Source organism: Balaenoptera musculus, chromosome 20 (assembly GCF_009873245.2).
Source record: "Balaenoptera musculus isolate JJ_BM4_2016_0621 chromosome 20, mBalMus1.pri.v3, whole genome shotgun sequence".
NCBI lineage: Eukaryota > Metazoa > Chordata > Mammalia > Artiodactyla > Balaenopteridae > Balaenoptera > Balaenoptera musculus.
In genome coordinates this window covers 43,034,318-43,057,353 of record NC_045804.1, presented here as the reverse complement: position 1 = coordinate 43,057,353, position 23,036 = coordinate 43,034,318, and the positions used below count along the sequence as shown (strand labels likewise).

Here is a 23,036-nt window from a genome sequence, read left to right as displayed (position 1 = left end):
CTTGGAAGGAGCTCCCAGAGGGGGTCTGAACACCCTGCCCCCTCCCCTCCTGCTCTCCCATGCCATCCATCTGAGCAGTTCCCCGCACACACACCCTGCCCCACACAGTCATCTGGAACCGACCCAAGCAGACACAAGCCCCAGATACCTTGGTACAAGTATTTTTTTAAAATTAATTTATTTATTTATTTTTGGCCGTGTTGGGTCTTTGTTGCTGCACGCGGGCTTTCTCCAGTTGCGGCGAGCGGGGGCTACTCTTCATTGCGGTGCACGGGCTTCTCATCGCAGTGGTTTCTCTTGTTGCGGACACGGGCTCTAGGTGCGTGGGCTTCAGTAGTTGTGGCTCGTGGGCTCTAGGCGTGCAGGCTCAGTAGTTGTGGCGCACGGGCTTAATTGCTCCGCAGCACGTGGGATCTTCCTGGACCAGGGCTCGAACCCGTATCTCCTAGATGGGCAGGCGGATTCTTAACCACTGCGCCACCAGGGAAGCCCCACCTTGGTACAGTTTTATTCAGAGACTCCAGACACCCAGGCTGGGCGTGGCACAGTGTTCTTGCCAGTGGCAAAAAAACTGATAGCGCACGTCCCTTAATACTAACCGTTTTAATTTAAATTAATAGCATTTCTGGAAGGCAAATGCAGTTGATAGAAAATATAAAAATTTTACTGTACAAATTTTACATCACATTCAAAAAAGCAAGTATGTGCCTCGTGGCCACAGAAGATGCTGGGTTTGCACACACGGATGAAATCCTGGCTGACCAGGCAGCATCGCACAAGCTCTCAAACCAGCTTCACATTTGTCTCCACCTGGCACCCAGATCAACACAGGCCACCACCACCAGGGGCTTACAGGGCATGCCACGCCCCTCGGCGATCACAGAAAGAAATGCCGTGAGAAGGCAGAAGGACTCCAGGCCGTGCACACATCTTCAATTTGGGGACAAGGAGCGGTCAGCTAGACGCCACTCACAACTGGTGGGGAACTCAGGGTTCAGGACCTCGAGTTGCAATGGAGACGCAGGGGTTGTGGCTCTCGTGTTTAAAGGCAGCAGGGACAGATCCCAGGGTTTTGGAGGTGAGGTTGGGAAGTGGCGGGGGGGGGAGCTGAAGGGTTGAAGCTTGGGCTCCACTCTCAGACCCCGTGGGGACCTCCACAGCCCCCGAGCTCTCGCCCAGGAGGCCTCCCGGCTTTCTCCATCCCTTTCACAGCTGGCTGTGAGGGCTGAATTCACAGTATCTGCTGTCCTTCATGTGTTTCCAAGGCAGACGGGCATGGGGGGGGGCACACGGAAGGGCGGCATGCCTTCCTAACCTCAATTCACAGTCACTTAAGTAGAGACAGGGAGAGGGGGGGCCACCTGGGGGGGGGTCCTCAGGTGCTTCTCTTAACTGACAGACAGCGCAGAGGCTCAGGCCGAGCGTGGGAAGGCATCCCGGGGCCCGGGAGAGGAAGGGGGTGGCCCCAGTCCCACCCTCAGGGTTCCTGGCAGATCATGAGTCCCCTAAGGGCAGGCACTGTGACTGCTCCCATCCCGGGCTCCCCGCGCTTGCACACAGTAGGTGCTCCATGAAAGCTTTCTAAACTGACCCAAGAGTGTGAGAGCCCCGAGGAAAAAAAACAAAACCCAGACTGACTTTCAGTGGGCCGTGAGGTGAGCCTGACTTGCTTAGCTGCCATTCCACCCCTTGATCCACCTGCACGTCCAAGGGTTCAGAGGGGAAAGGTGAGAGGCATGAACTGTGACCTCCGGGAAGGCGCCAATGTCGGGGTGGGGGGAGGAGCCTGACAACCAGAGGCGGAGTCACACCCCACGTGGCTTTGGGTGGGGCGATCACAGGAGCAGCTGACCCAGAGGCCAGAGGAATGATGGGGAGACGCGAAGAGTCCCACAGAGGAGAAAAGACCCACAGAGCTGAGCCCAGTTGGTTTACAGCCCCTTCGTCTTCCTCCCCACACCCTGAGCGGGAAGGGCTGAGGTGCTGACGGCCGTGGAGGCCCGGGTACCCTGTACGGCTGCCAGGCTGTGCCCTCTTGGCAGGGCCGCTGAGGGGTGCCTGGCCCAGAGCCAGGAAGGCAGCCCCACAGCCTCCAGGCAAAGCGGCCCATCTCGTATGATGTTTCGCCAGACTCCAGGCTGGGAGCCTGGCTCGACGGGTCTACGTAAACGGGGTAGGAGGGCCAAGTGCCTCCCCGTCTCGGCGGCTCTGAGCGTGGACGCAGGTTCTGGGTCTGAAGACAACCTCCTCTCCACTTTCATCACCCTCGATCATTTCTGGCTTTGGAGCTGGATACGATGACGTAACCTTCACTGAAGGGCTTCTTTGCCATTTGGAACTTTTCTCTTTAGGTGTCAGCTTCTAATGAGGACAGGCAGGACACTGTCATATCCTGGACTTTCCCAAACCCGGCCCCTTCTCTGGTTCAAAGGGACACAGTAGGAGGCCTGACTTGGCGCTTGGGAAGACTCTGAAGGTCGGGAGCTTGCTAGCTGGGTCTAAGTGAAAGCGGGGAGGGGCACGTGGTTCCCACCTTGGCTAAGAGCTCTGAACACGGGCAGTGGAGGAGTCAGCAGTGGGCTAAGGGGTTTCAACAGGACTGAGGGCTGGAAGAGGTGGGCAGTTCCGGAACCTTGGCAAGATTGATGATGGGCCAGGGCACCCTGTGGCTAGGAGGGTGGGCTCAGGGACCCTCTGCTTGCCACTTCTCCCTCCCCCTACTTTCCCTGTTCTCATGGATCAGGCCTTCATGGTGTACGCAGCTGCTGGGCTAGGCCTTAGCTCTGGGGTCAAATGTCAGTCAGGGACTGGGATATTTCTAAACAGCCGAAGCCCTTAGTCCCATCTTCTTGGTGCCTCCCCTGCGGGCTTCACGAAAGAAACATCTTCCCAGGCACTGGAAACCCTGGCTGGGAACCACTGGATCAGTCCAGATGTTATTTGGATTTTATGTCTCTGCTTTTTCCAGCAGGTATGGACTGGATTACAAGGGTCAAAGGTGAACCCAAGCTCTCTGTGAACTCCCGACCCTCATAATCCAGCTCGGCTCCTGGTCAGGGTGTCCTCTGCAAGAGGAGGAAGGGACAGCGGCCCTTCGGTAGGACGAGGGGAGATGGGATTTAGGGCCAACGCAGAGGCCGGGTCAAACCTTGTGGTCCCCCCACCGTCCTGCCTGGGGAACAGCCACAAACACGATGCTTTTCTTCCTCTGAACCAGTGTGGGTGCCTCACTCCTACAGGGTCCTCCAGAGGGGACGGCCACTTCTGCCCTCGGTGCCAGTGACCTCTGCACAGACGGTTTTTATTATCACCTATTGTACAACAAGTCCAACTCTGCAGAAACATACATGTAAACATTTGCCGTCTGTCGGGACAGGTCTGGTTGTTGGTGACGTCATTTTAAGAAACAGCAGGCGCGGCTCCATCTCCGGGACCCAAGTGTTTTTATGGAAGAACAGTCTAAACCGAGGACTCGTGCTCCTGGTTCGCAGCACTTAGGAGGATGGCTGGCGTTTTGAAGAGTGTTGTTTTTTTGTTGTGGTGGTTGTTTGGATGTTTTAGAAACCCATTTAAGAAAGAAATACAATGTCAGAAAAACGGCAGAGCTGGCTACATCTTTGGATTACTGGACTCCAGGACGCCCAAGCCAAACCTTTCAAACCGGGGTACAACTTTGTTGCTGTTAATACTGCAAAGAGGAACAAAAACAAGAGTTATAGCCCCCCTGGTCTTGATCAGAATTTGGGCAGCATTAGCTAACGAGTGGGCCAGTTCCAGAAGCTCAGCAGAGGACCCAGCCCCACCAAGAAGTGGGAATGATGATACAGGCCAACGGCCTTGGCAGAGCTGCTCCTGGTCCCACCTGGCCGGGGGCTAAGCCTCGGCTGCACTCCCTCCTGGAGGGCAGGGGCCTGTTCGTCTTGGAACCCCCAGCACCCCGCACGCCCAGTAACCGCTGTGGGCTCATTCTCACTGGCAGCCGGGAAAGCTCTTGCTCTGAGTGGAACTGGGAGGGAAGAGAAACCCAGCCACCTGTACTAAGAGTGGTACTGCAGTCTCCTTCCAGAAACAGTCCCCAAATGCTGGGGTGCGTCAGGGCCATCTGGGAAGCAGGCTGAGATGCGGGTTCTCAGCATCTGCCTCCAGACACCCGGATTCAGGTCTTGGGGAGACCCAGGAATCTGCGTTTGGTAAGCAGTGGAGGACCTGTGGGTGACCTGTCAGCCACACTCTTGCCGAACGCTGGCTCGGGGTCTGGTACTTTCCGTCTGCACTGGGCAGATGGAAGGGGAGTAATGCTGCAGGGGGGAGAGGGCAGAAACATTTCCACTAGTGAAACTGTTTGGAGACAGGTCCCACCCCCTTGCTTCAGGACAGCTTTCCCCGGTGTGTGGCCGAAGACACAGCCCTTCTGAGCTGGTGTCTTTCACGGCAACAGAACCTGTGGTGTCACAACCCTAGCCCTCCAGAGGGGACCACCCGGCAGCTCTGAAATCATTCCACTCCGTGTTGGACAAGATCCCCGCGGGTTAAAAGCCAAGCAAAACCCCGACCCCTGTCCTGCGGACACACCCCACAGGGGGCCGGTGTGCTGGGGGACCAGGGAGAGGGGGAATCTCTCTCACTGAACTGTTAGTAGGGAGACAGGGCCACCCCACAGAAGAAGCGCTAGAGAGAGATGAAGTTGAGTCCAGGAAGGCGGTTCGGGGGTGCTGTTAGGGGGACCCTCCATGGAGAGCAGTTACTCAGGCACACGCAGGCCGCGGAGCGGGGCGAGGGCCAGTTTTAAGAAACAAAGCAAAAGAAGAAGTCTCAGCAGAGAAGGCCAGAGTGGCAACGACCGCATCCCCTGGGTTAGTGCCCGCATTGCTGTTTGAGCTCGAGTAGAAGTCACGGTGCCGAGCGTGGATTAGGAGGAAGAAAGGCCCGGTACATGCAAGGCAGCCAGGCCTACAACCTACAGAAGGAAAGAGAAGAGGGGAGAGCAGCGTCAGAACCCGAGCCCTCGGGGAGGGGGCAGGGGAGCGGCCGAGGCCTGGCCAGGGCACAGGGCAGGGACCCCTCTTTCCCTGCAGACAGAGAAAGGGACATCCCCACTCCATTCCAGGCTTTGGCAGCAGAGCAAGCTTGGAAGGGAGCCTGGCACAAAGACCCTCCCCCAAGCTCGCCCTGGGACATGGCCACAGAATTCTGTACAGAGGTCGACCAGCAGGCCCACTGTCCCTCAGCCCCTGACCATCAAAATCGACGTCTCGGAGTTTACTATTTCTGCTCCCTGCATTCTCTTCTTTAAAGTCTGGCCAGAGGGGATCCTGGGGACTCAGACCAGTGATCTGAGTTCTCTCCCCACCACGGATAAGCCATCGTCTGCCAGTGTGTGGACAGAGGCCCTGCCACATGCCGTGGGTCTGCTCTCAGCCCAGTGAGAGAAACATGAGCTTGCAGGGCCCTTGCCGGTGGCCATGTGAGCTGCCAGAGTTTCACTTTCGTTTATGGGAATACAACATGCCAAGAAGGGGAAGCTGGATGCAGAGACAGAACAGGAGGCAGGAGGTGCAAAGGGTTAACCGCAAACAGGCAGAGAATCAGGGAACCAGCAGAAGACACACTATTCCTCCAGGACTGGACAGTTGTTCTTAAAGTCAGGGTGACCGTAACGTCCTTTCCCGTAGTAGCGGCTCCGCCAGCGCCTGGGAGCACCCGCAACCATTTTGCCAGGCGTGGGAGGAGTGCGGTCCGGCAGGTGATGGAGGTGGGCACCCAGTGTGGACGGGTGGAGGAAGGGCCACAGGAATCAGGGTGGCGGGAGAGGGGGAGACGACAGGACAGGCCAGCGGATCCGCCACCGCCCCCCCCGAAAATAAAAAAAAAAAAGCAACAAGACCGATGGAAAAGAAAAGAGAAAATGAGAATTAGAGGTTTGAGTGTGTAGAAGTAAAAATCATGAACAGGAAGCTTTGATACAGACTCACTGAGGTATGCTGGCATTCCTTCCTAGAAGGGGCTAAAACTGATCACTTTGGGCAGGAAACAACCCCCATTTCTGACTCAGTGTCCCACATGTGGAATGGGAAGGTGGGGCTCTGGGGCCTTTCGGGAATCCGGAATCATCTTCTCCTGAATACCCGCACCACTCCTCAGCCCCTACTCCATGCCCCGTCCCCAGTGCAGCCTTCGCTTTTGTGGAGGAGAAAACCAGGGCCTGGTGTGCTAAACGAGCTGCCCAAGGTCTGACAAACCAGATCCTTGAACTTCTTGAGAGTCCAGGAGATGCCCGGGCTCCCACCCAAAACCCAGCTCCCATGACCCCTCTCTTCTGGAGACCCTTCCTCCAGCTCCCCGGTGGGCAGTGTGCCCACAGAAGCTGAGTTTCTGCCTGGCACTCAGCATATTGTCATCAACCCCTCCTTCATCCCCATCACCCATCAAATATTCATTGAGCAATTACTACATCCTGGGAGTGTGCTTAGAGCTGAGAATACAGAGGTGATAAGGCAGCGTCCTGCTCCGAGGGCTTACAGTGTACATCTGCTTGTCTTTATCCTAATTAAACTATCAACTCCGTGCTGGTGGAGGCCCGGCCCCGGCCTGTCGCCTCAGGTGTGGCACAGCTGTCAGCAACAGTTGGGTAAAACCCACACCTCTGATGGTAACACCTGTTACCCCCTATTTGTATTAGACTCTGACCCATCTTAAGTGCAAAATACTGAATCTAATCTCACATTATAAGGTACAGCATTCCCTCACCCCAAATCGTCATTCCTCAGACTGTCCCTCCAACTGGCCTAAGTTGCCAACTTTGCTGTATTTCTTCAAGCTCTCCTCCTTGCACCCTCTGCTGGGCTGACCCAGCCCGGGCCTCTCCTCACCTGCGGCTCGACGCCTGGTCTGGTTTACTTTCAAAACGAGCTGGCAAACTAGGTGTAAGTCAAATCTGGCTACAAAAAAGTTGTGACCATTTTAGAGCTGTCAAAAAAAATAAAAAACCAAAACAAAGAACGTGTGACAGAGACCATATGACCTACAAGCCTAAAACACTTAAAATCTGGCTCTTTCTAGAACAAGAGGAGTGCCACTGCCACCACACACTTGGGCAGGTGTGAGATCCGGGTGCAGCTTCTCCGGGGGCTACGCTGGGTGTAGGGGTTAGACAGGCTCTCGCCCCCTGCCACTGCCTGACTCCCACCAAGAGAAGACCCACTTTATCTGTTCTATGTCCTGGGCCTGTGGGAGACGACACTTCTAGAAAGTGCCTTACACCTTAAAGTTCAAAGCCATGCATCTTGTCCAGGAGGCCAGCCACGTGTGACCTGCCTCTTGTTTCTGTACGATCCACAAACTAAGAATGTTTTTTACCTTTCCAAATGATCGGGGGGGAAAAGAAATCAAAAGAAGACTATTTCATGACCTGTGAAAATTACATGAAATTCAAGTTTCAGCATCCATAAATAATGTTTTACTAGAACCAGCCAGCCCGCAAGTTTGTGGGTCTGTGGCTGCTCCTGAACCAAAGAGCAGAGCTGGGTCGTCGTGACAGAGACCGTACGTGGTGGTGTCGTCGCTTTGCACGCCGCTGGGCACCCTGCAAATCCCAGTGACAGGGAGCCGTCACTCGAGGTTCCCTCTCGGCCTGCAAAGCTAAACTATTTCCCACGTGGCCCTTGACAAGTTTGCCCACGCTCCCACTCTATAAAGCTGTGGAAGCTGAGGCTGGGAGCAAGGAAGGACTTGCCCAGATTCCCGCAGAGGCAGGGCAGAGGTCTGTTTTTGAGTGTTCTGGAAGAGAGAGCCAGAGGGACAAAGAAAAAAGGGAATGAGGCAGAACTCAGAAGAGAGGAGTGGAGACCACCCCAGCACGGAGGGCTGCAAAGGATTATGTGATTACACAGAAAGGAGACGGGCTCCCAGTGTCAAAGCAGCACATAAACCCGGGCGGTGCGGTCCCTGTGACAGGTGGCTAATCTGGGGGCTAGAAAGCTCTGTGCCATTTTAAGCAACAGCTGCTCGGCTGGTTTTGGTGAAGCTCTGTCTGGCCCCCTCCCAGGCAGAACCTTCTTTTTTTTTAACCTTTTAACCCAGAAATTTTATTTTTTTAGATTAATTTTTATTGGAGTATAGTTGCTTTACAAGGTGGTGTTAGTTTCTACTGCACAGCAAAATGAATCAGCTGTTATGAACCCAGGCTAACGCGGGGCTGTACAGCAGGCAGAACCTTCTTGTCAGGGCCTAGCCTGGGCCCAGCGTCAGCACTGGGCTGGTAACAGTGATGTGGTTTCCACGGAGGAGAACGGGAGACACTGGCCTATGAAAGAGTCTCCTAAATAAACGTGATGAGCGGAACGCCGACATCCCTTGGGCGAGGGGACCAGTCACCTCTGGCTAACCAGCTCTGGGGGTTCCCTGGATCAAAGGCTCGGGCAGACAGAGCAGACAGTGCCCTCTGAGACGCCTGGCTGCAGGTTCGGCTCCGAGGGGTACTTACTCGGCAGACTTCCAGAAGTGCCCGGGGTGCGAGAGCCTCCGGTTCAGCTTGGGCAGCTTCTCCAACATGTCCATCAGCAGCGGGAAGCTGGGCCTCTCCTGCAGGTCGAAGGCCCAGCAGGTGGACAGGATCTCCTGCAAAGCGAGCCGGCATTGGAGGACGTGAGAGCTGGCGGGGAGCGAGGCGGGGCGCGGCCGGGGCACTCTGCCCAGGGTCCCTTCCGTGTTCCCGAGCGCCCCCCGGCTGGTGGTCGCCTCACTCTCCTGCCGACACTGAGGTGACTGGCCATGGCTGGAGCGGGGCCGCGAAATAACTGAATTTGAGAAGCGCTCTCACACTTCCAGTTAAAATGGAGGGCATGGGCCTCCCTCCCCTCCTTCCTTCCTCGACCTCCCTGGAATAACAGTTACAAAGACGAATGAAAGGTCATAGGAAAGAGATCAGAAACGGGGTCACGGATGTTTGGAATGGAAAGCGGAAGGCAGCGTGTTGACAGGTGAAACTCAAGATGCTTGGAAGGTGTGCAGGGCTGGCCAGGCTGCGATGGAGGAGGAGCCTGGGGGCGTCACAGGAATGGAGGCTGCGAGGGTCAAGAAGGACTGAGTACAGGGCAGCAGTGAGAGTCGACGGAACAGCTGTCCTGACAGCCCCGAGTCGGGGCAAAGCCCTCCTCGCTCTGGCCTTCTGCTGCCTACTCTCCGGATCCACGTGTGCACACGGCACACCCCCTCGGCCTTTCGATTCAGAAGACAGGCCTGCACGCACGACCAGACAGAAGGTGCTCATGCAACAGGGCAGACGGTGACCCCGCCGGGAAACTCACAGCCTACTTAGTGCTTCACCTGGATGAGTGCCGGGTGGTCCCCCCAGACGTTTCCAATGCTATGCTGCCCAGGTACCTACTGGGGCTACTTATCAACATCCTGGCTGGCATCTGTCTGCTCCAGGCCTATCTGACTCATGAGCACGTGGTAAACACTGACGGCGCTGAGAACACCGCCCCCCCCCCCCCCGGGCTCGTTCATGTGTCACTGTGCCAGGCGGGGGAACTTACAGACTGCAATGCAGAGACACCATTAATGATATTCAGTCATGCGAGGGCAGCGACCGTATTATGATTTGGCATCTTGAAAACAGATCTGCTGTGGAAACCTTGATTTGTTCTCGAAGGGTCGAGAACAACATTAAGGAGAAAGATCTGACACGACAACGACCCTACTGTTTGTACTTTATGCAGTGAAATGTGTTATTATCTTCTTTCTAGTAAGTAACATACAGGCTTTATTAGCTTATCTCGTAGTTCAATCAAAACCATTATCTTTATTTCCTTCCTGTCCTTTTTTTTTTCAAGATAATTTTCCTTTTTAAAGGTTAGCAGTGGGGTGGTGAAAGAGGCAGCAAAGAGGCCTGCCTGCCACCCATCCGCCTCTGGGTCCCACGTCTCAGGGGAGTGAAGGAAGGGCAGCCAGCCGCCTGCCCTCTACCCCGCCTTCCTCTCCCAGTGCAGGGGCTTGGGGGGCTACTTACGGTGACTTCCTTCCCCAGGCTGACGGAGGCCAGGACTCGCTTCATTCCCTCTCCGCTTCCAATCTGCCAGATCAGGGCCTCCGCAGCTTGGTTCTTCAAGGGCCAGTCTCTGGCTTGCAGCTCATACCAAACGGTCCTGTGGAGACCACCCACCCACGTGGCCTGAGCTCCCTGGCGGCACGGCTCAGCTCAGCTCAGCTCACACCCCGGAGGTGCCTGCTGCCCTGATGCCGGAAGCCCGGCAGGAGGACCCAGCATCCCCCTCCTGCCTTCCTCACCCACCAGGCTTCCGGGAACGCCTTGACTCCTCCCGGGGCCCTGCGCTCCCATTGTGGCAGGAGGTCTCAGACAGCACGGGCTCTGGACAGAGATCCCGGTATAACCGTTCAACCTCCGTAGGGTAGCTGCCCATGGCCAAGGTTGTCTGAGGAGTGACAGGAATGCCCAGCCCTGGGCCTGGCACACGCAGGTGCTCAGGAAATGATAGTTAAAGGTCAGGCCAGGAAGAGACCACCCGTGAGGGAAGGATCCCCCGAGAGATTACGGGATGAGGCCGTCACTCAGACCCTCCAAGTCCCCTTGCGCTTCTCGACTTACCTGGATGGGACCTTCTCCGTTAGACACACCCTGTCCAACCTGGCGGCCACGTGGGGCTACTGAGTAACCGAAATGTGGGGAGGGGAACTGAGGTGTAAAACACACACCAGCTTTTGAAAGCTTTGTGGGGTAAAATTTTAATTTCTTATTTTGATTACACGTTGAAATGATAATATTTTGGCTATACTGAGTTAAATATCTATTGAAACTGATTTCACCGGTTTCTTTTTTTTTTTTTTGGCCGTGCCACACTGCATGCAGGATCTTAGTTCCCTGACCAGGGATCGAACCAGGCCCCCTGCAGTGGAAGCGCGGAGTCCTAACCACTGGACCGCCAGGGAATTCCCTCTTTTTCTTTTTTAATGTGGCTAAGAGAAGACGTTACACATCTGGCTCATATTATGTTTCTATATTTCTATGTTTCTATCGGTCAGCACCCCAGCTCTTTGTGGGGCACAGCTGGCAGGACTCCCTATTCTCTCAGAGGGACAGTCCTTGATTAGCTCTGGTGAGTGTCCTCATGGGGCAACAGGTGGGAATGACACCCAGAGTTAAGCATTCTATACAATTAGCTAATTTAGTCCTCATTTAACAGCTCTACCAGGGAGGTACTTTATTCTTCCCATTTTACAGGTGGGGGAAACAGAAGGTCAAGGACGTGGTCACTGGCCCAAACAAGTGGCTGATCCAGACTCAAAGCACACCTCCCCCTGCCCCCCGTGGCCAGTAGGACCCTCTCTTTGAGCCCACTTGGCCTCAGAGCCCCAGGCGGAGGGATACCAGGGGCCTCCTCACCCAAATGCATAGACGTCAGCCGCTTTGGAGAAGGGCAGCTGGTCCTCGTCCTTCCCGGGGGTCATCTCCCTCACAATCTCGGGGGCCAGGTAGCACAGCCAGTCATGTGACAGCTTCAGCTGGTTCTCACGCCTGGAGGCCAAGAAACCAGGGCAAGGACATGGCCTTCAGTCAACAGCAAAGAGGCCCGCAGGGCAAACATCTGCCCCAGGGCTGGCACACCACCCACCATGGCCCAGAAAAGCAGCACGCCATCATGCACTTGCCAAGGCACCTGCGCTTTGGGGGAATGTTACAGAGGAGTGATAACCAGGCTTTTCCAGAAAAGCAGGCCAAGAACAGGCATCGGCAGCGAGTTGCACTTGAGGGTGCTGATTCTCTGCCCTGGGAGTGTGGAGGGCATCTCCAAGCAGGAGATCAGATCTGCCTGTGGGCCTTACAACGTGGCCTGGGGCTGGCTCTCCAGCCCAGCTTCCGCTCTCCCTCCTGGGGGTCCAGATGCTTGGGAAGGAGCCTTTCTCCCCATCCCCACCCCCGCTTCAAGATTTGTGGAACTAGAGCCTGACGCTCTTCCTCATAATGGGGACGTGAACCCCGGTCCCCTGCCCGAGTCAGTGAGCATACAGGGAAAACGTGAGTGAGGGGACCCAACCACCACGGGGGCCAGCCTGAGAATTCAGCACTACGAGTGACCTAAGTGTCACCCAAACCTGATTCTGGACCAGAAACACAAGAGCAGGACCAGAGCAGACCTGGCCTTTCCTGCAGGGAGGGCTGCCCCTCAGTAACAGACAGCGAGTGCCCAGACCTCGGCTGGACCTCAGGCCCACCAGCACCGCCCAGTTCCTCCCTAGTCTGTCCAGATGCCCAAGGCCAACTGACCGTCCCTCTCGGACCACGCCCGAGATCCCGAACAGCCCGAAGTCTGTGATGACCACTTTGCCATTGTCGTAGAAGACATTCTTGGATTTGAGATCTTTGTGCACGATGCCCTTGGCGTGGAGATATCCCATTCCCTGGAAGACAGCGAGCCTCACGTCAGGGGCGGAGGGAAGATGAATGACGAATAACTTAGCTCCTACTCTGGGCCGGGCCCTGAGCGGGACGCCCTACCCCACCCCCTCATTTCATCTTCACAACCCTGTGCAGTGTAACTGTCTCCTTTTTACAGAGGAGGAAAGCCAGCCTCAGAGATGGGAAGTCACCTGCCCCAGGCCACATTGCAGTTAAGCAGCATGGCTGAGATCTGGTGCCAGGCCAGTCTGCGCTCCTGCTGTGTCAGCGCGCTGCCCAACATCCACCTTATACTCAGATGAGGTGTGGAAAGGGTGATGGGTGAGGGGCTGGGGTCAGGAAGTATACAAAGGTTCACTGTGACGCTACTGTCCGTGTTAAGTCATAAAAGGCCCGAGTGATCTGGGGTCTCTCTCAGGCTTTGCTGGCCTCTCCCCTCAGGCTGGGCAAGGGCTAGGGTTGGGGAACAGAGAGGAATTCCCACAGAGGGAGCCCCTGAGCTCAGGTGGTCCCACTGCCTGTGCTGTGGTAGAAGTCCTGGTCTAAGACTGAAATCCAGCCCAGAATTCTAATTCACTGTGGGGCCTTGGACTCGACTTCGAAGCCTCAGTTTCCTCAACCTGCCAAGTGACAGGTCAGGGCTGGGTGATTTCTAACCAACGCTCTATTTGGACTGAACACTGCCAGGTGCATGGGATGTGGGTGACCTGACACAGGCATGATCTCATCCAAGGCCAAACTCAGGACTCCCAGGTACCCTGATGCTCTTGGGAAAGGGGAGCGGGGAGGGAGAAGGGGGGAGCTGTACAAGATGCATGACTGAAATGGGCATCCCTGCCGGGTCAGAAAGAGGCACGTGTAAACCCATCTCCCAATCTCCCACATCAAGGGTGCTTCATACGTGAGAACTCCGCCTGACTTGAAAGGTATCTTGGGGTGAGGAGGGGAGAGGTAAACAGCAAGCCACATTTAGGAAATAGAAGAATGAGCTGTGAGGCAGAAGCAGACAGAACTCAGCCGAGCCCAGAGCTCAGACCAAGTGGGGCTCGAGCGCGTCAGAGAAGAATGTACACAAGGCAGATGCTCTCCTGCAAGAGATGGGAGGGCTCGGGGTCCACCGTGGCCACTTCCCCCAGGCCTGCTGAGAGCTGTCATCCTGCAACGGAAGCAGGGAGTTCCAGGAAAGAGTGACTTGCTCTTTCCCAAAACGCCATCCTGAATGTAAAACGATCCTTCTTAAAATGTCTGCCCATTTCCCAAACCAAACCAAGGCACAGCCTTCCCCAGTGACCAGAGAGAGCCAAGACCCCATCTTGGGTTGAACAGGGACCAGCTGTGTGACTGAGGATAAGTGCCTGTACCTCTCTGAGCCTTGTTTATAAAATAGGTGTCACAGCCTCAAATGGCCAGAGACAAGATAGAAAGTGCCCGGGTCTGGAACACAAACCCTCCTTCCTTGCCATAATTTCACAATGCCTCTAGAGTGGCCCCCAAGCCCTCTAACCAAAGGTCAAGCCCCTGTTATTATATTTTGAGCCTCAAAATATCAGAGATGAGTACAAAAGGAAGTGGCTTAGAAGTTCTCAGAAGAAGGGGGATGGGGAAAATAAATAAGCCAGCAGAGAGGAAGCTTCCGGCTCTGCAGCTCCAAAACCTTTGAACTTTTCTCTTCTGCCCTGGAATCTTCCAGATGGTTCATTCAACCTAACTCAGCAACCAGACTCCCACAGTGTCCTGACGATAAGGAGAGAGAACAGTTTGGGGGAGGAGGGCAGAGTCCGGCAGAGTGTGGAGCAGGGCCCAGCAGGTTTGGGGCCAACATAGAGTAGGTGTGACACTCTGCAGCTCCCTCCAACTTCTCTGCAATGAGACAGACTACAAATGAAGGCGTAAGTGTGATATTTGTGTTTTGGGGGCTGCAAAAGTTTAATGCATTAGTTTAGCCACATGGAAATGTCACGTGGAAATCTTGGTGTTCATAAATGTCACTGAGATTTTTATCTTTTCCTTTCCAACGACACACACACACACAATGGATGTAAGGAGGGAGGGAGAAAAAAGAAAAGAAGGCAAGACTAACAACAGGAAAGGGACAAAAACTTGGTGGGAGCTGGAAAGAGAAAGCTTTTCCACAAAAACAAGAACCAGGAAAGAGGAAGCCCTATCCAGCACTAATCTAGTTTTTCTCTGGGCCTGTCTGTTGCTAAATAAAGCAACAAATAAGCTTTTCTTTCATTTTTGTTTAATTACTTTAAAAAGATGAAAGAAGGGGCTTCCCTGGTGGCGCAGTGGCTGAGAGTCCGCCTGCCAATGCAGGGGACACGGGTTCGAGCCCTGGTCCTGGAAGATCCCACATGCCGCGGAGCAACTAAGCTTGTGCGCCACAACTACTGAGCCCACGTGCCACGACTACTGAAGCCCGCACTCCTAGAGCCCGTGCTCCGCAACAAGAGAAGCAACCGCAATGAGAATCCCGTGCACTGCAACGAAGAGTAGCCCCCGCTCGCCGCAACTAGAGAAAGCCCGTGTGCAGCAATGAAGCCCCAACGCAGCCAAAAATTAATTAAAAAAAAAAAAAAAAAAAAAAAAAGGCTGCCCGAGTTGAGCCTGAAGGCCTGTCCTCATGAAACTTGGATTTGGAAACTTTAAGGCAGAACCCCTGTCCCAAACCTTAATCAATTCTAACAGACTCTCACCAAGCGCTGGCCCTGGACCCAACGCTCTCTCCATGGATTATCCCAGTTTACCTTTGCACCAATCCAATGAAGGAGGTGACACTGGCATCTCCATTTCACAGGGGAGGAAGCCAAGGCTCAGAGAGGCTAATCGACCTGCCCGAAGTCACACAGCTGGTATGACCAAGATTCAAACTCAAGCCATCTGTCTTTAAAACCCACCGAGTTTCTCCAGGGTGTCCAGCTCCCAGCAGACAAGACAGGGACAGAGGGAAGGAGATGGGGGTCCCACCCTTGAGGCGCCCCACCTAAAGGGAAAGACAGAGCAGCCACCACCACTACCCTGACATGGTCAGACAGACTGGGGGACAGCCAGGAACTCTGGAGCCAGCTGGATGCCTCTTCACCTTAATGATCTCCTGGGCGATCTGCCTGGTCTTGTTGATGTCCACAGATGTCTTGGGGTCCCTCACAAACGAGTGCAACGTCCGTCCCTTGCAGAAGCTGTGAGGAGTGGTGGGTCAGGCAGAGATCTGGGGCCTGTGCAGCCCAACCCAAGCCCCTCTGGAGCCGGGGAGAAGCAGGGGCAGGGCTGTGCCCACCGGCCTCGGGAGGGCTCTCTCCGTCCCCTAGACCCTGGGTGCCCAAATCCTTGTTCTTAACCAGCCTGATGCCCATTCCTGCTGGGGCCTGGCCTGAGTGGGCAAGAACACCGGCTCCCCGAGGCCTAGGGCCTGCCCACCATAGAACAGGAAACTCAGTTCACCAAGCCTCCTGGCAATTCAGAGCAGCCCACCTTTGTGGAAGTTCGAGGCGGGAACACGCGCACGCAAACTCAGCAGCCAGGGAAGAATCCGGCCTTTTCAGGCTATTACCAGGCAGCATCAGGGCTCCGGGCTCACCATAATGATTTTCATGATCGTGTTATTTTCTGATCACAGGGATTTTATTACAATGCAGAGTGTGCAGGAGGGCAGGGGTGGCTGTCAGGCATGTCAGAGTGATTATTAGATAAGGGGCTTGTATGTCGTGGTCCCCACCCGTACCGACTCCTAAAACCCGGAGTGAGGAAGGACCCAGACAGAATGTGTAGCTTCATTCCCCTGCTCCAGGGAGAAGCTGACTTAAGCTATCTGAGGAAGGGGCTAGTTTTTAGGAATCATCTCCAAGGAGATAAGATTCTTGGACCCTCAAGGTCTGGAATATCGGCTGATGGTTGCTTTTCCGTGTTCCAGTCCCCTCAGCAGATTCTAAAACACGTTAACTTTTTTGTTAATGTTCTTTTATTCTTTTGCTATATGTGTTCCCTTTCAGGAGACTCAGATCTCTCATGGGACCGGGTGGATGAGAGAGAGATGGGAGGATGAATGACGGACGGCACTGAGGCTGGGATCCGGGGGATGCTGGGCTGGTGTAACCACAGCAAGGCTCCCTGAAGCATCATGGTGTCATGCTTGGGCTGGAATTTTGTCCCCACCCCACCAGGTCCACGTGGTGACCTGATGATCTCACACTGCTCGGGAGTTCTAGTGGGTAGTTACTTATATCTCTGATATGCAAGCAAGATGGAAATCATTTTTTACTTAGTAAATAAATACAGTTTGTTTGAGGAGAAGGTGTTTTTTCAAAGCACAGGGTCCAACTATAGAGAATGTCATCAGACTCTTAATGAGGATTCTTTTGGTTGATGGGATTAAAGTGGTTTTTAGTTTTTTTCTTGACACCACGTATATTCCAAAGATTCGTCACTAACCTCATATTGCTTTTCCTGATTTTAGAAGTAAAGACCCAACAACAACTTTTTCAATGCCATGGGCAAAAATGTTTCAGTTTCACACCCCTCTGGTGCTCGGGGTGGGGGGGGGGAATGGTCACTCATCCACTGATGGTGGGAGGGGAAACTGGTGGACACTTTCTGGAGTAGAAACGGACAACGTACATCAAAACGTGACATACGTGCACTCTGACCCAGCCCCGCACACATACTGCCAGAAGTTCACCAAGATATGGAAACAGAGATGTTCATGATGACAAAGTGTCCAGCAAAAGAGGGCTGGTTAAATAAATTAGGGGAGGACCAGCGATCGGGTTCCAGAGAGAACCCAGAGCCCAGTTGTGGGACTCAACCCAATTCCACTCCACTTTCAGTGACACCATATTGGTAACATGAAATCAACTGTGGTGAGTGTTTACACCACAGGAATTGACAGATGCCAGGTATCAATACTAGAGCTTCCCTCGCCACCACCCAAGAGCTGGTTGTTAAACATCTACCAGCACACCACTGGAGGTTCTGCTACGTGACGCGGCGGGAACACTATGCAGGTATTAAGAAGATCAGAGCAGACCTCAGACCTGCACTCCAGTGAAGAAGGCAAGGTAACCAGTAGGCTCTTTGGTGTGTATTTTTACAAACACATAAATAGTTACAAATCAAATCGATAAATAGTTTAAAAACATGAGTGTATACAAATTTTTTTATTTTAATGGAAGGCGTGATAAGGAACTGTTTACAGTACCCACCTTTGGGGAGAAGCACCCGGGTGGGGTGGGAAGAGGCTGGTTTTCACTTTATACTTTTCTGGAACATTTGAATTTTCTCTATCCTTAGGTATTGTTTTACTGATTTATTTATTTAATGTCAATGGGGTTATACGATGGAGAAATTACACCTCAATTTTGGTTTTCTTCTCTGTACCTCTCTGAATGAAAACTTCCATGCCCTCCAGGGTGTCCACACAAATAACAGGGCCCCCAGGGAAAGGGGAAGAGGAGGAGGCCACCCCAGGGAGAGTGGGACCGGGTTACCTGGTGATGATGGCCAGGTGCGGCGGGTTCATGCAGGCCCCCATGAAGAGCACCACGTTCTCATGCCGCGTCTGCCGGTAGTTCATCACCTCCTTTTTGAACAGCTTCAGGTGGTCCTGGTTGTGGCCATCCATCTCCAGCAGGCGGATGGCCACCTCGCCGTGCCAGCGGCCACGGTGCACCCGGCCCCAGCGGCCCTGCCCGATGGGCTCGCCCAGCTCCACCTGCTCGAAGGGGATATCCCACTCCTGCAGGTACACGCTGGTCTGGCTGGCCTTGCGAGAGATGGGGCCTCGCCAGGGCCGGCGGGAGCTCGGCAAGTCATCCACCTCGTCCTCGTCGTCTTCGACCTCTGACTTGCCGGCCTCGGGCTCCTCAGCCTGGAAGGAGAGGAGGAGGGGATAGAGGGGGCGGGAGACCTGGGGGCAGGCGGGGAACAGAGGGGCCCGGGGTCAGGAAGCCTGGGCTCTAGCCGCAGCTCTGCGGGGCTTGCTGTGGATAGTGGGCAGGTCACTTCGCACCACACAGCCTCAATGTCCTAATCCACAGACTACGGCACTTGGCCCTTTTTCCCGCTAATGTTCCAAGACCCACCTATGAGTGACATCTAATCGCTGGGGAAGAGCATTAACATCCCCTGGCATGAAGAACTGGACCGTGTTCACCCTTTCTGGCTATGCTTTTGTTTAAACACACAGTTTCTGACTCTCCTCTGTACAGGAAAAAATCAGTCTGCTGTCTGCTCAGGATCTTTAAGCCACTGCACTGTTCGGTTGACACTGGTTCAAGGGTCAAGGTAGCAATTCTTGGCCCCAGCTAGAGTCAGAATCACCTGGGGATCTTTGATAAGTCCACACACCCGGCCCCACCCCACACAGACAAAAGGAGAGCCTCCCGGGCTGGGGCCCAGGCCTCCTGGCTGGGGGTGAAAACCATGGGAATGAAGAGTTTACTTTAGCCTCAAAAAACGGAAAAGCAGAAGGAAGCTTGCTTCGTGGCATCCGTGATTGCTCTCCCTGCCATGTGCACTGTTCGAGTCTGCTGCGGCGGTTGGGCACCTGAGATGGCCCTCAACAGGGTCCGGTGCCCACATGCTCCCCAGACCCCTCCACGTGCTGAGCCGGGGAGAGAGGAGAGAGATGCACCGTCGACAGCTTGCGGGTCGCCATCACTCACCTCCACTTCGTGATCCTCCGACACATCTGCTTTTGGCTGGTTCTCAAGCCTAAGAGTGAAACAGCGTTTGTCAAAGAGACCCCGAGGCCGGGCCATTCTGCTCCCAGCTGGGCAGGGGACTCCCCATGTGAGGTCTGAGAAAGGGGCACCAGGCCTGGATCCTTACTTTGACCCACTTGGCCATGGGAAAGGCAGTCAGGATGCTGTGGAAACACACAGGAGGCCGAGGACCAGACCCCGTTTCCCTTCTCTGGCCTTGGCCTTCTCCAGACTTAATCTGAGGGTGGTAGGGGCCGACGGGTGGGCAGTGACCATCAGGGCCCTTTCGAATCTGACAACCAGTATGGGGTTCTGAGCACACGCACAGGACTTGGAATTCTACTTGAGAACTGGTTCTGTTGCTCCCTAAGCTGTGTGACTGGATGCAATTTCTTAACCTCTCTGAGCTGGCTTCCTCATCTGTATGTTGAGGATGACACCTACTTTACACCTGGCTGAGAACTATACAAAAAAATGTGAGACAAGTACTCAGCATGGCCTGACACAGAAAGGGCTCCACAAACAGGAGTCATATAATTAGGTTTCTCTAACGCTGAGTGCCCTTTGCCCGGCCTTCCTGGGTCACAAGACTGCTCCTGCCTCACAGACTGCCCCACCCAATGCTGACCGCACCAACAGGAGGCAACTAAAACCCTGTGGCTGAGTTCACTGGTTCACAGGGTGAATTAGCCCAAGCAGTGTCCCATCTGGCTGCCCAGGTACATGGCAGGGTCTCGAATGGGAGGGTCAGAGATTTAAAGGTGGAGGTGGGAGGCGGTCAGGGATCTGCGTCCAGCTTTAACAAGTCCCCAAGGAGGAGAACGCGCAGGGCTGCCTACCGGGAACTGTCCGCCTCGGCGAATGGGACTGTCGGAGGAAATGCCGAGATGTCTGGAGGAAACAGAAAACAAATATGAGGCATGAGACCCCCTTCCACTCCCCCGGAAGACACAGTGTTTGCAAAGCCAGCACCCGCAGGGCCGAGCGTGCTCCGCCAGCAGCCCCTCGCTGGGCTGCACATGTGCTCCGGGGCCACTTCCCCTGGGCTTTCCCTAAAGCAGAACGCGGACGCAGCCTCCACGGCCCTCGGCTTTGCCCACACAGCTCTGCCCTGGGAAGGGACTCCGGTGGGGGAGGAGGCTGAGACTTCTCAGTCACCACCATCGCCCCGTGGCCAAACCGCCCCAGACAAGCAAGTGGTAAAAGCAACAGGGCTGCTCTTTCCCGGATGTGTGGGCCAGACCCTCCTCCTCGGCTCCGAGGCAGGGGCTGGTTTCAACACCCCTTGAGAGTGGGGAGACTCTCGGGCCAGCCGAGGCCAAAGGCCGGACTCGTAGGTGGCTCATTAGTGTCACCTGGTGCCTGGCACAGCCGCCGGGGACTGCTGGTGGGAACCAGGGGCCCCATGCCCTCAGCTTCAGGGTTTGGGTGGCTGGCGGAGCAGCCTCTGGGCAGAGAGAAATGCACGGTCCACACGCCGGGGGCCCCAGGATTGGGCAGCTGGCACTGACCCCGGAGCCTGGGGCTTTCCCAGTTTCAGCACTGAAAGCCCCACGTCCAGGGAACACAGGACAGATGGTCACCCCAGTGTGGAGCCAACATGTTACAGGCCAAATGCCCTACGGCTGCTTCTGCCGCTGGCTTCTTTCTGTTCTCTCTGGTCCCTTCTAATCGCACTCAGGGAGGCTGGCAGCCCCAGGGCTGGGTGGGCCCCTTGTTCCCCTTTTTAGCAAAAGAAGAGACTGGAGGTGGCAGTGGCTTGAACTAATGAGGGCCTCTCCCTGTCCTCTAGGACAAAGAGCCTCCCCGTCAGCCAGCAAACCTCCCTCACCTCCCTCTGGGCTTTCTCCAAGGCTACCCCTGTAGCTTTCTCAACATCTCGATCATACTTGGAGAGTCTGATAGAGGTCGTGGGCCTTCCTATCAGGGAAATGCACACATGTACCCAACATCCTGTGTACAATTTCTGGGAAATCCTAGACCCGGAAGCCTCTTCTAAGGCTCTTCCAGACACCGCTACACTGTGTCTGCAGACTGTCAAGGGCGGCCTGATGTTTCCACCCACCCAACGCTGCTCAAATGTTTCCACAGAAGATAAACACATGCACGGGGACGGGGGAACATGGGGAGGTGGGGGTCTGGGGAGAAACCGCACCCCAAGTTGGGCGGAGGCAAAATGTCTCTGAAGCTTCATACTTTTCCTTAAACATTAAGAGTGCATTTTGCATTCTGCTCCAAATATGTCCACATTTGTTTTAATAGAACTATATTTCCCTTCTCTCCCCCCTGACGTATCTTCAGAGCAAGATGGACCCTTCTGGAAGAAGAGCCACACGTTTTCCCCATGCTTTCAAGGGTGCTCCCCTGTACGTCACCCTAGAGCAGTAGCCAGGGAGGCTCTTGGAGGGGAACCACAGAAAAAATGGGTGTGAAGCCACAGAGCAGCTCAGGGAGCCTGGCCCTGACCCCGGCCAGCCTGTACAGCCTGCAAAACCACTGGGGTGGGCCTGTAAGAACTAACAGATGCTCCAGCCACTCCCCTAATGGAGCTGGGCTGGGGAACAGGAAAGCCTGGAATAACCAAAATACCAGGACTTCAAGACAGACCTGTTTAATCCAGGAAAAAAAAAAAAATTAGCTACAGTCTTGGTCTAAAACACACAGAACCTTCATACGGCTGAATTCAGAATTAAAGTTGCAGATTATGTGTACTATTGCTTGTCACCTCCAGCTAGAGAAATAAGTACTAATTGTATAAACTCCTTAGGGGCAGGAATATGGTCAAATGCAAAGGTTGGCACACAGAAGGTGTACAAAACAATTTCTGTGAAAGGGAATCAATGAGAATGTCTTAGTGAAAGTTTTCTTCTTTAAACTTTCTGCACTGGAGGCATTTCCAACAATTGCCAGCAGATAGCGCCGTGTGACAAGGCTCTGGAAGGTGAGGCCCACTGAGTAAGCGAAGGCTGCAGACCTTCCCAAACTGGCGTCCCCTTCTTTAAGATAGGGTAGTAGTTTCCCTGCCATTATATAGAGGAAGATATCTGGTCAGACGCTCATAAGACATCAGCAAAAGATCCTCTCCCCTTATTCTGCAGACTGGGTTTCTGCCACCTCCTAGCTGTGTGACCCTGGACAAGTTGCCTGAAGTGTCTGTGCAAGACGAAGGACTGGATGGGTGCCAAGGGTCCTCCCAGTAAGGCACTGCTCCTGTGAAGGGCCAGCCTCAAGGCCACTCCCTCTGCCCCCTTGCCCAGCCTCAACAGACAGGCAGCTCTCAAAATGGGTGGGTGTGAGACTCAGGTACTTCCAAGGCACCCAGGGAGAGGGCTGGACAGAGGGGGTCACGTCAAGGGGCAGTTAGTGGAACCATGCAAAGGACTCACCTGGGAAGATAAACTGCTGTCTATGATGAATATAGTAGGCAGCTTTAAACAGAAGAGCAGGTAAGTCACACACAGAACAGCAAATGCAGCAGCAGGAGAGGGGACGGAGGCACGGGCTTGGGGGAGAGGGGCTGGTTATAGGGCTGTGGCAGCCCTTCCCCACCTGCCCTGCCCCAGCCTCCATGCAGGAAGGAGGAGAAGAGCTGGGAGAAAGCGGTTATTAGCAGGAGCCCCCAGGAGTAAAGGAACTTGCACCGGAGGGCTGGGGTTTGGAGACCCAGTCCCAGGAAACACCCTGCTGCAGAGCCCTGGCCAATTCCATTCACCTCCCAGGCCCCCTTCTCCTCTGTGAACTGCGCATGAGCCCAGGAGGGCAAAATACAACGGGGAGAAAAACTGAGATTCTGAAAATATTGAATAGTGCTGTGTGCAGAAGAAGGGAAACATCCCCCAGCCCGCATTCACACCTGGAGGTGCCGAGGCTTCAGTCACTCTAAGTCACCATCCAAAACAATAACCTTGCCCCAGGGCTGGCCT

The 23,036-nt window shown here is 54.6% G+C and overlaps 1 protein-coding gene across 1 annotated transcript in view; it reads right to left on the bottom strand.

The window, feature by feature from the left end:
- Positions 1 to 3,283: 3,283 nt before the first annotated feature.
- Positions 3,284 to 23,036, bottom strand: part of KSR1 (kinase suppressor of ras 1) — a 146,195-nt gene continuing 126,442 nt past the window's right edge. The window contains 10 exon segments of the mRNA XM_036836177.1: positions 3,284 to 3,688; positions 8,483 to 8,616; positions 10,010 to 10,145; positions 11,402 to 11,533; positions 12,284 to 12,417; positions 15,498 to 15,594; positions 17,899 to 18,278; positions 19,075 to 19,123; positions 19,953 to 20,004; positions 22,500 to 22,541. Coding sequence (XP_036692072.1) covers positions 3,610 to 3,688; positions 8,483 to 8,616; positions 10,010 to 10,145; positions 11,402 to 11,533; positions 12,284 to 12,417; positions 15,498 to 15,594; positions 17,899 to 18,278; positions 19,075 to 19,123; positions 19,953 to 20,004; positions 22,500 to 22,541 — 1,235 coding nt within the window. The 3' untranslated portion in view covers positions 3,284 to 3,609.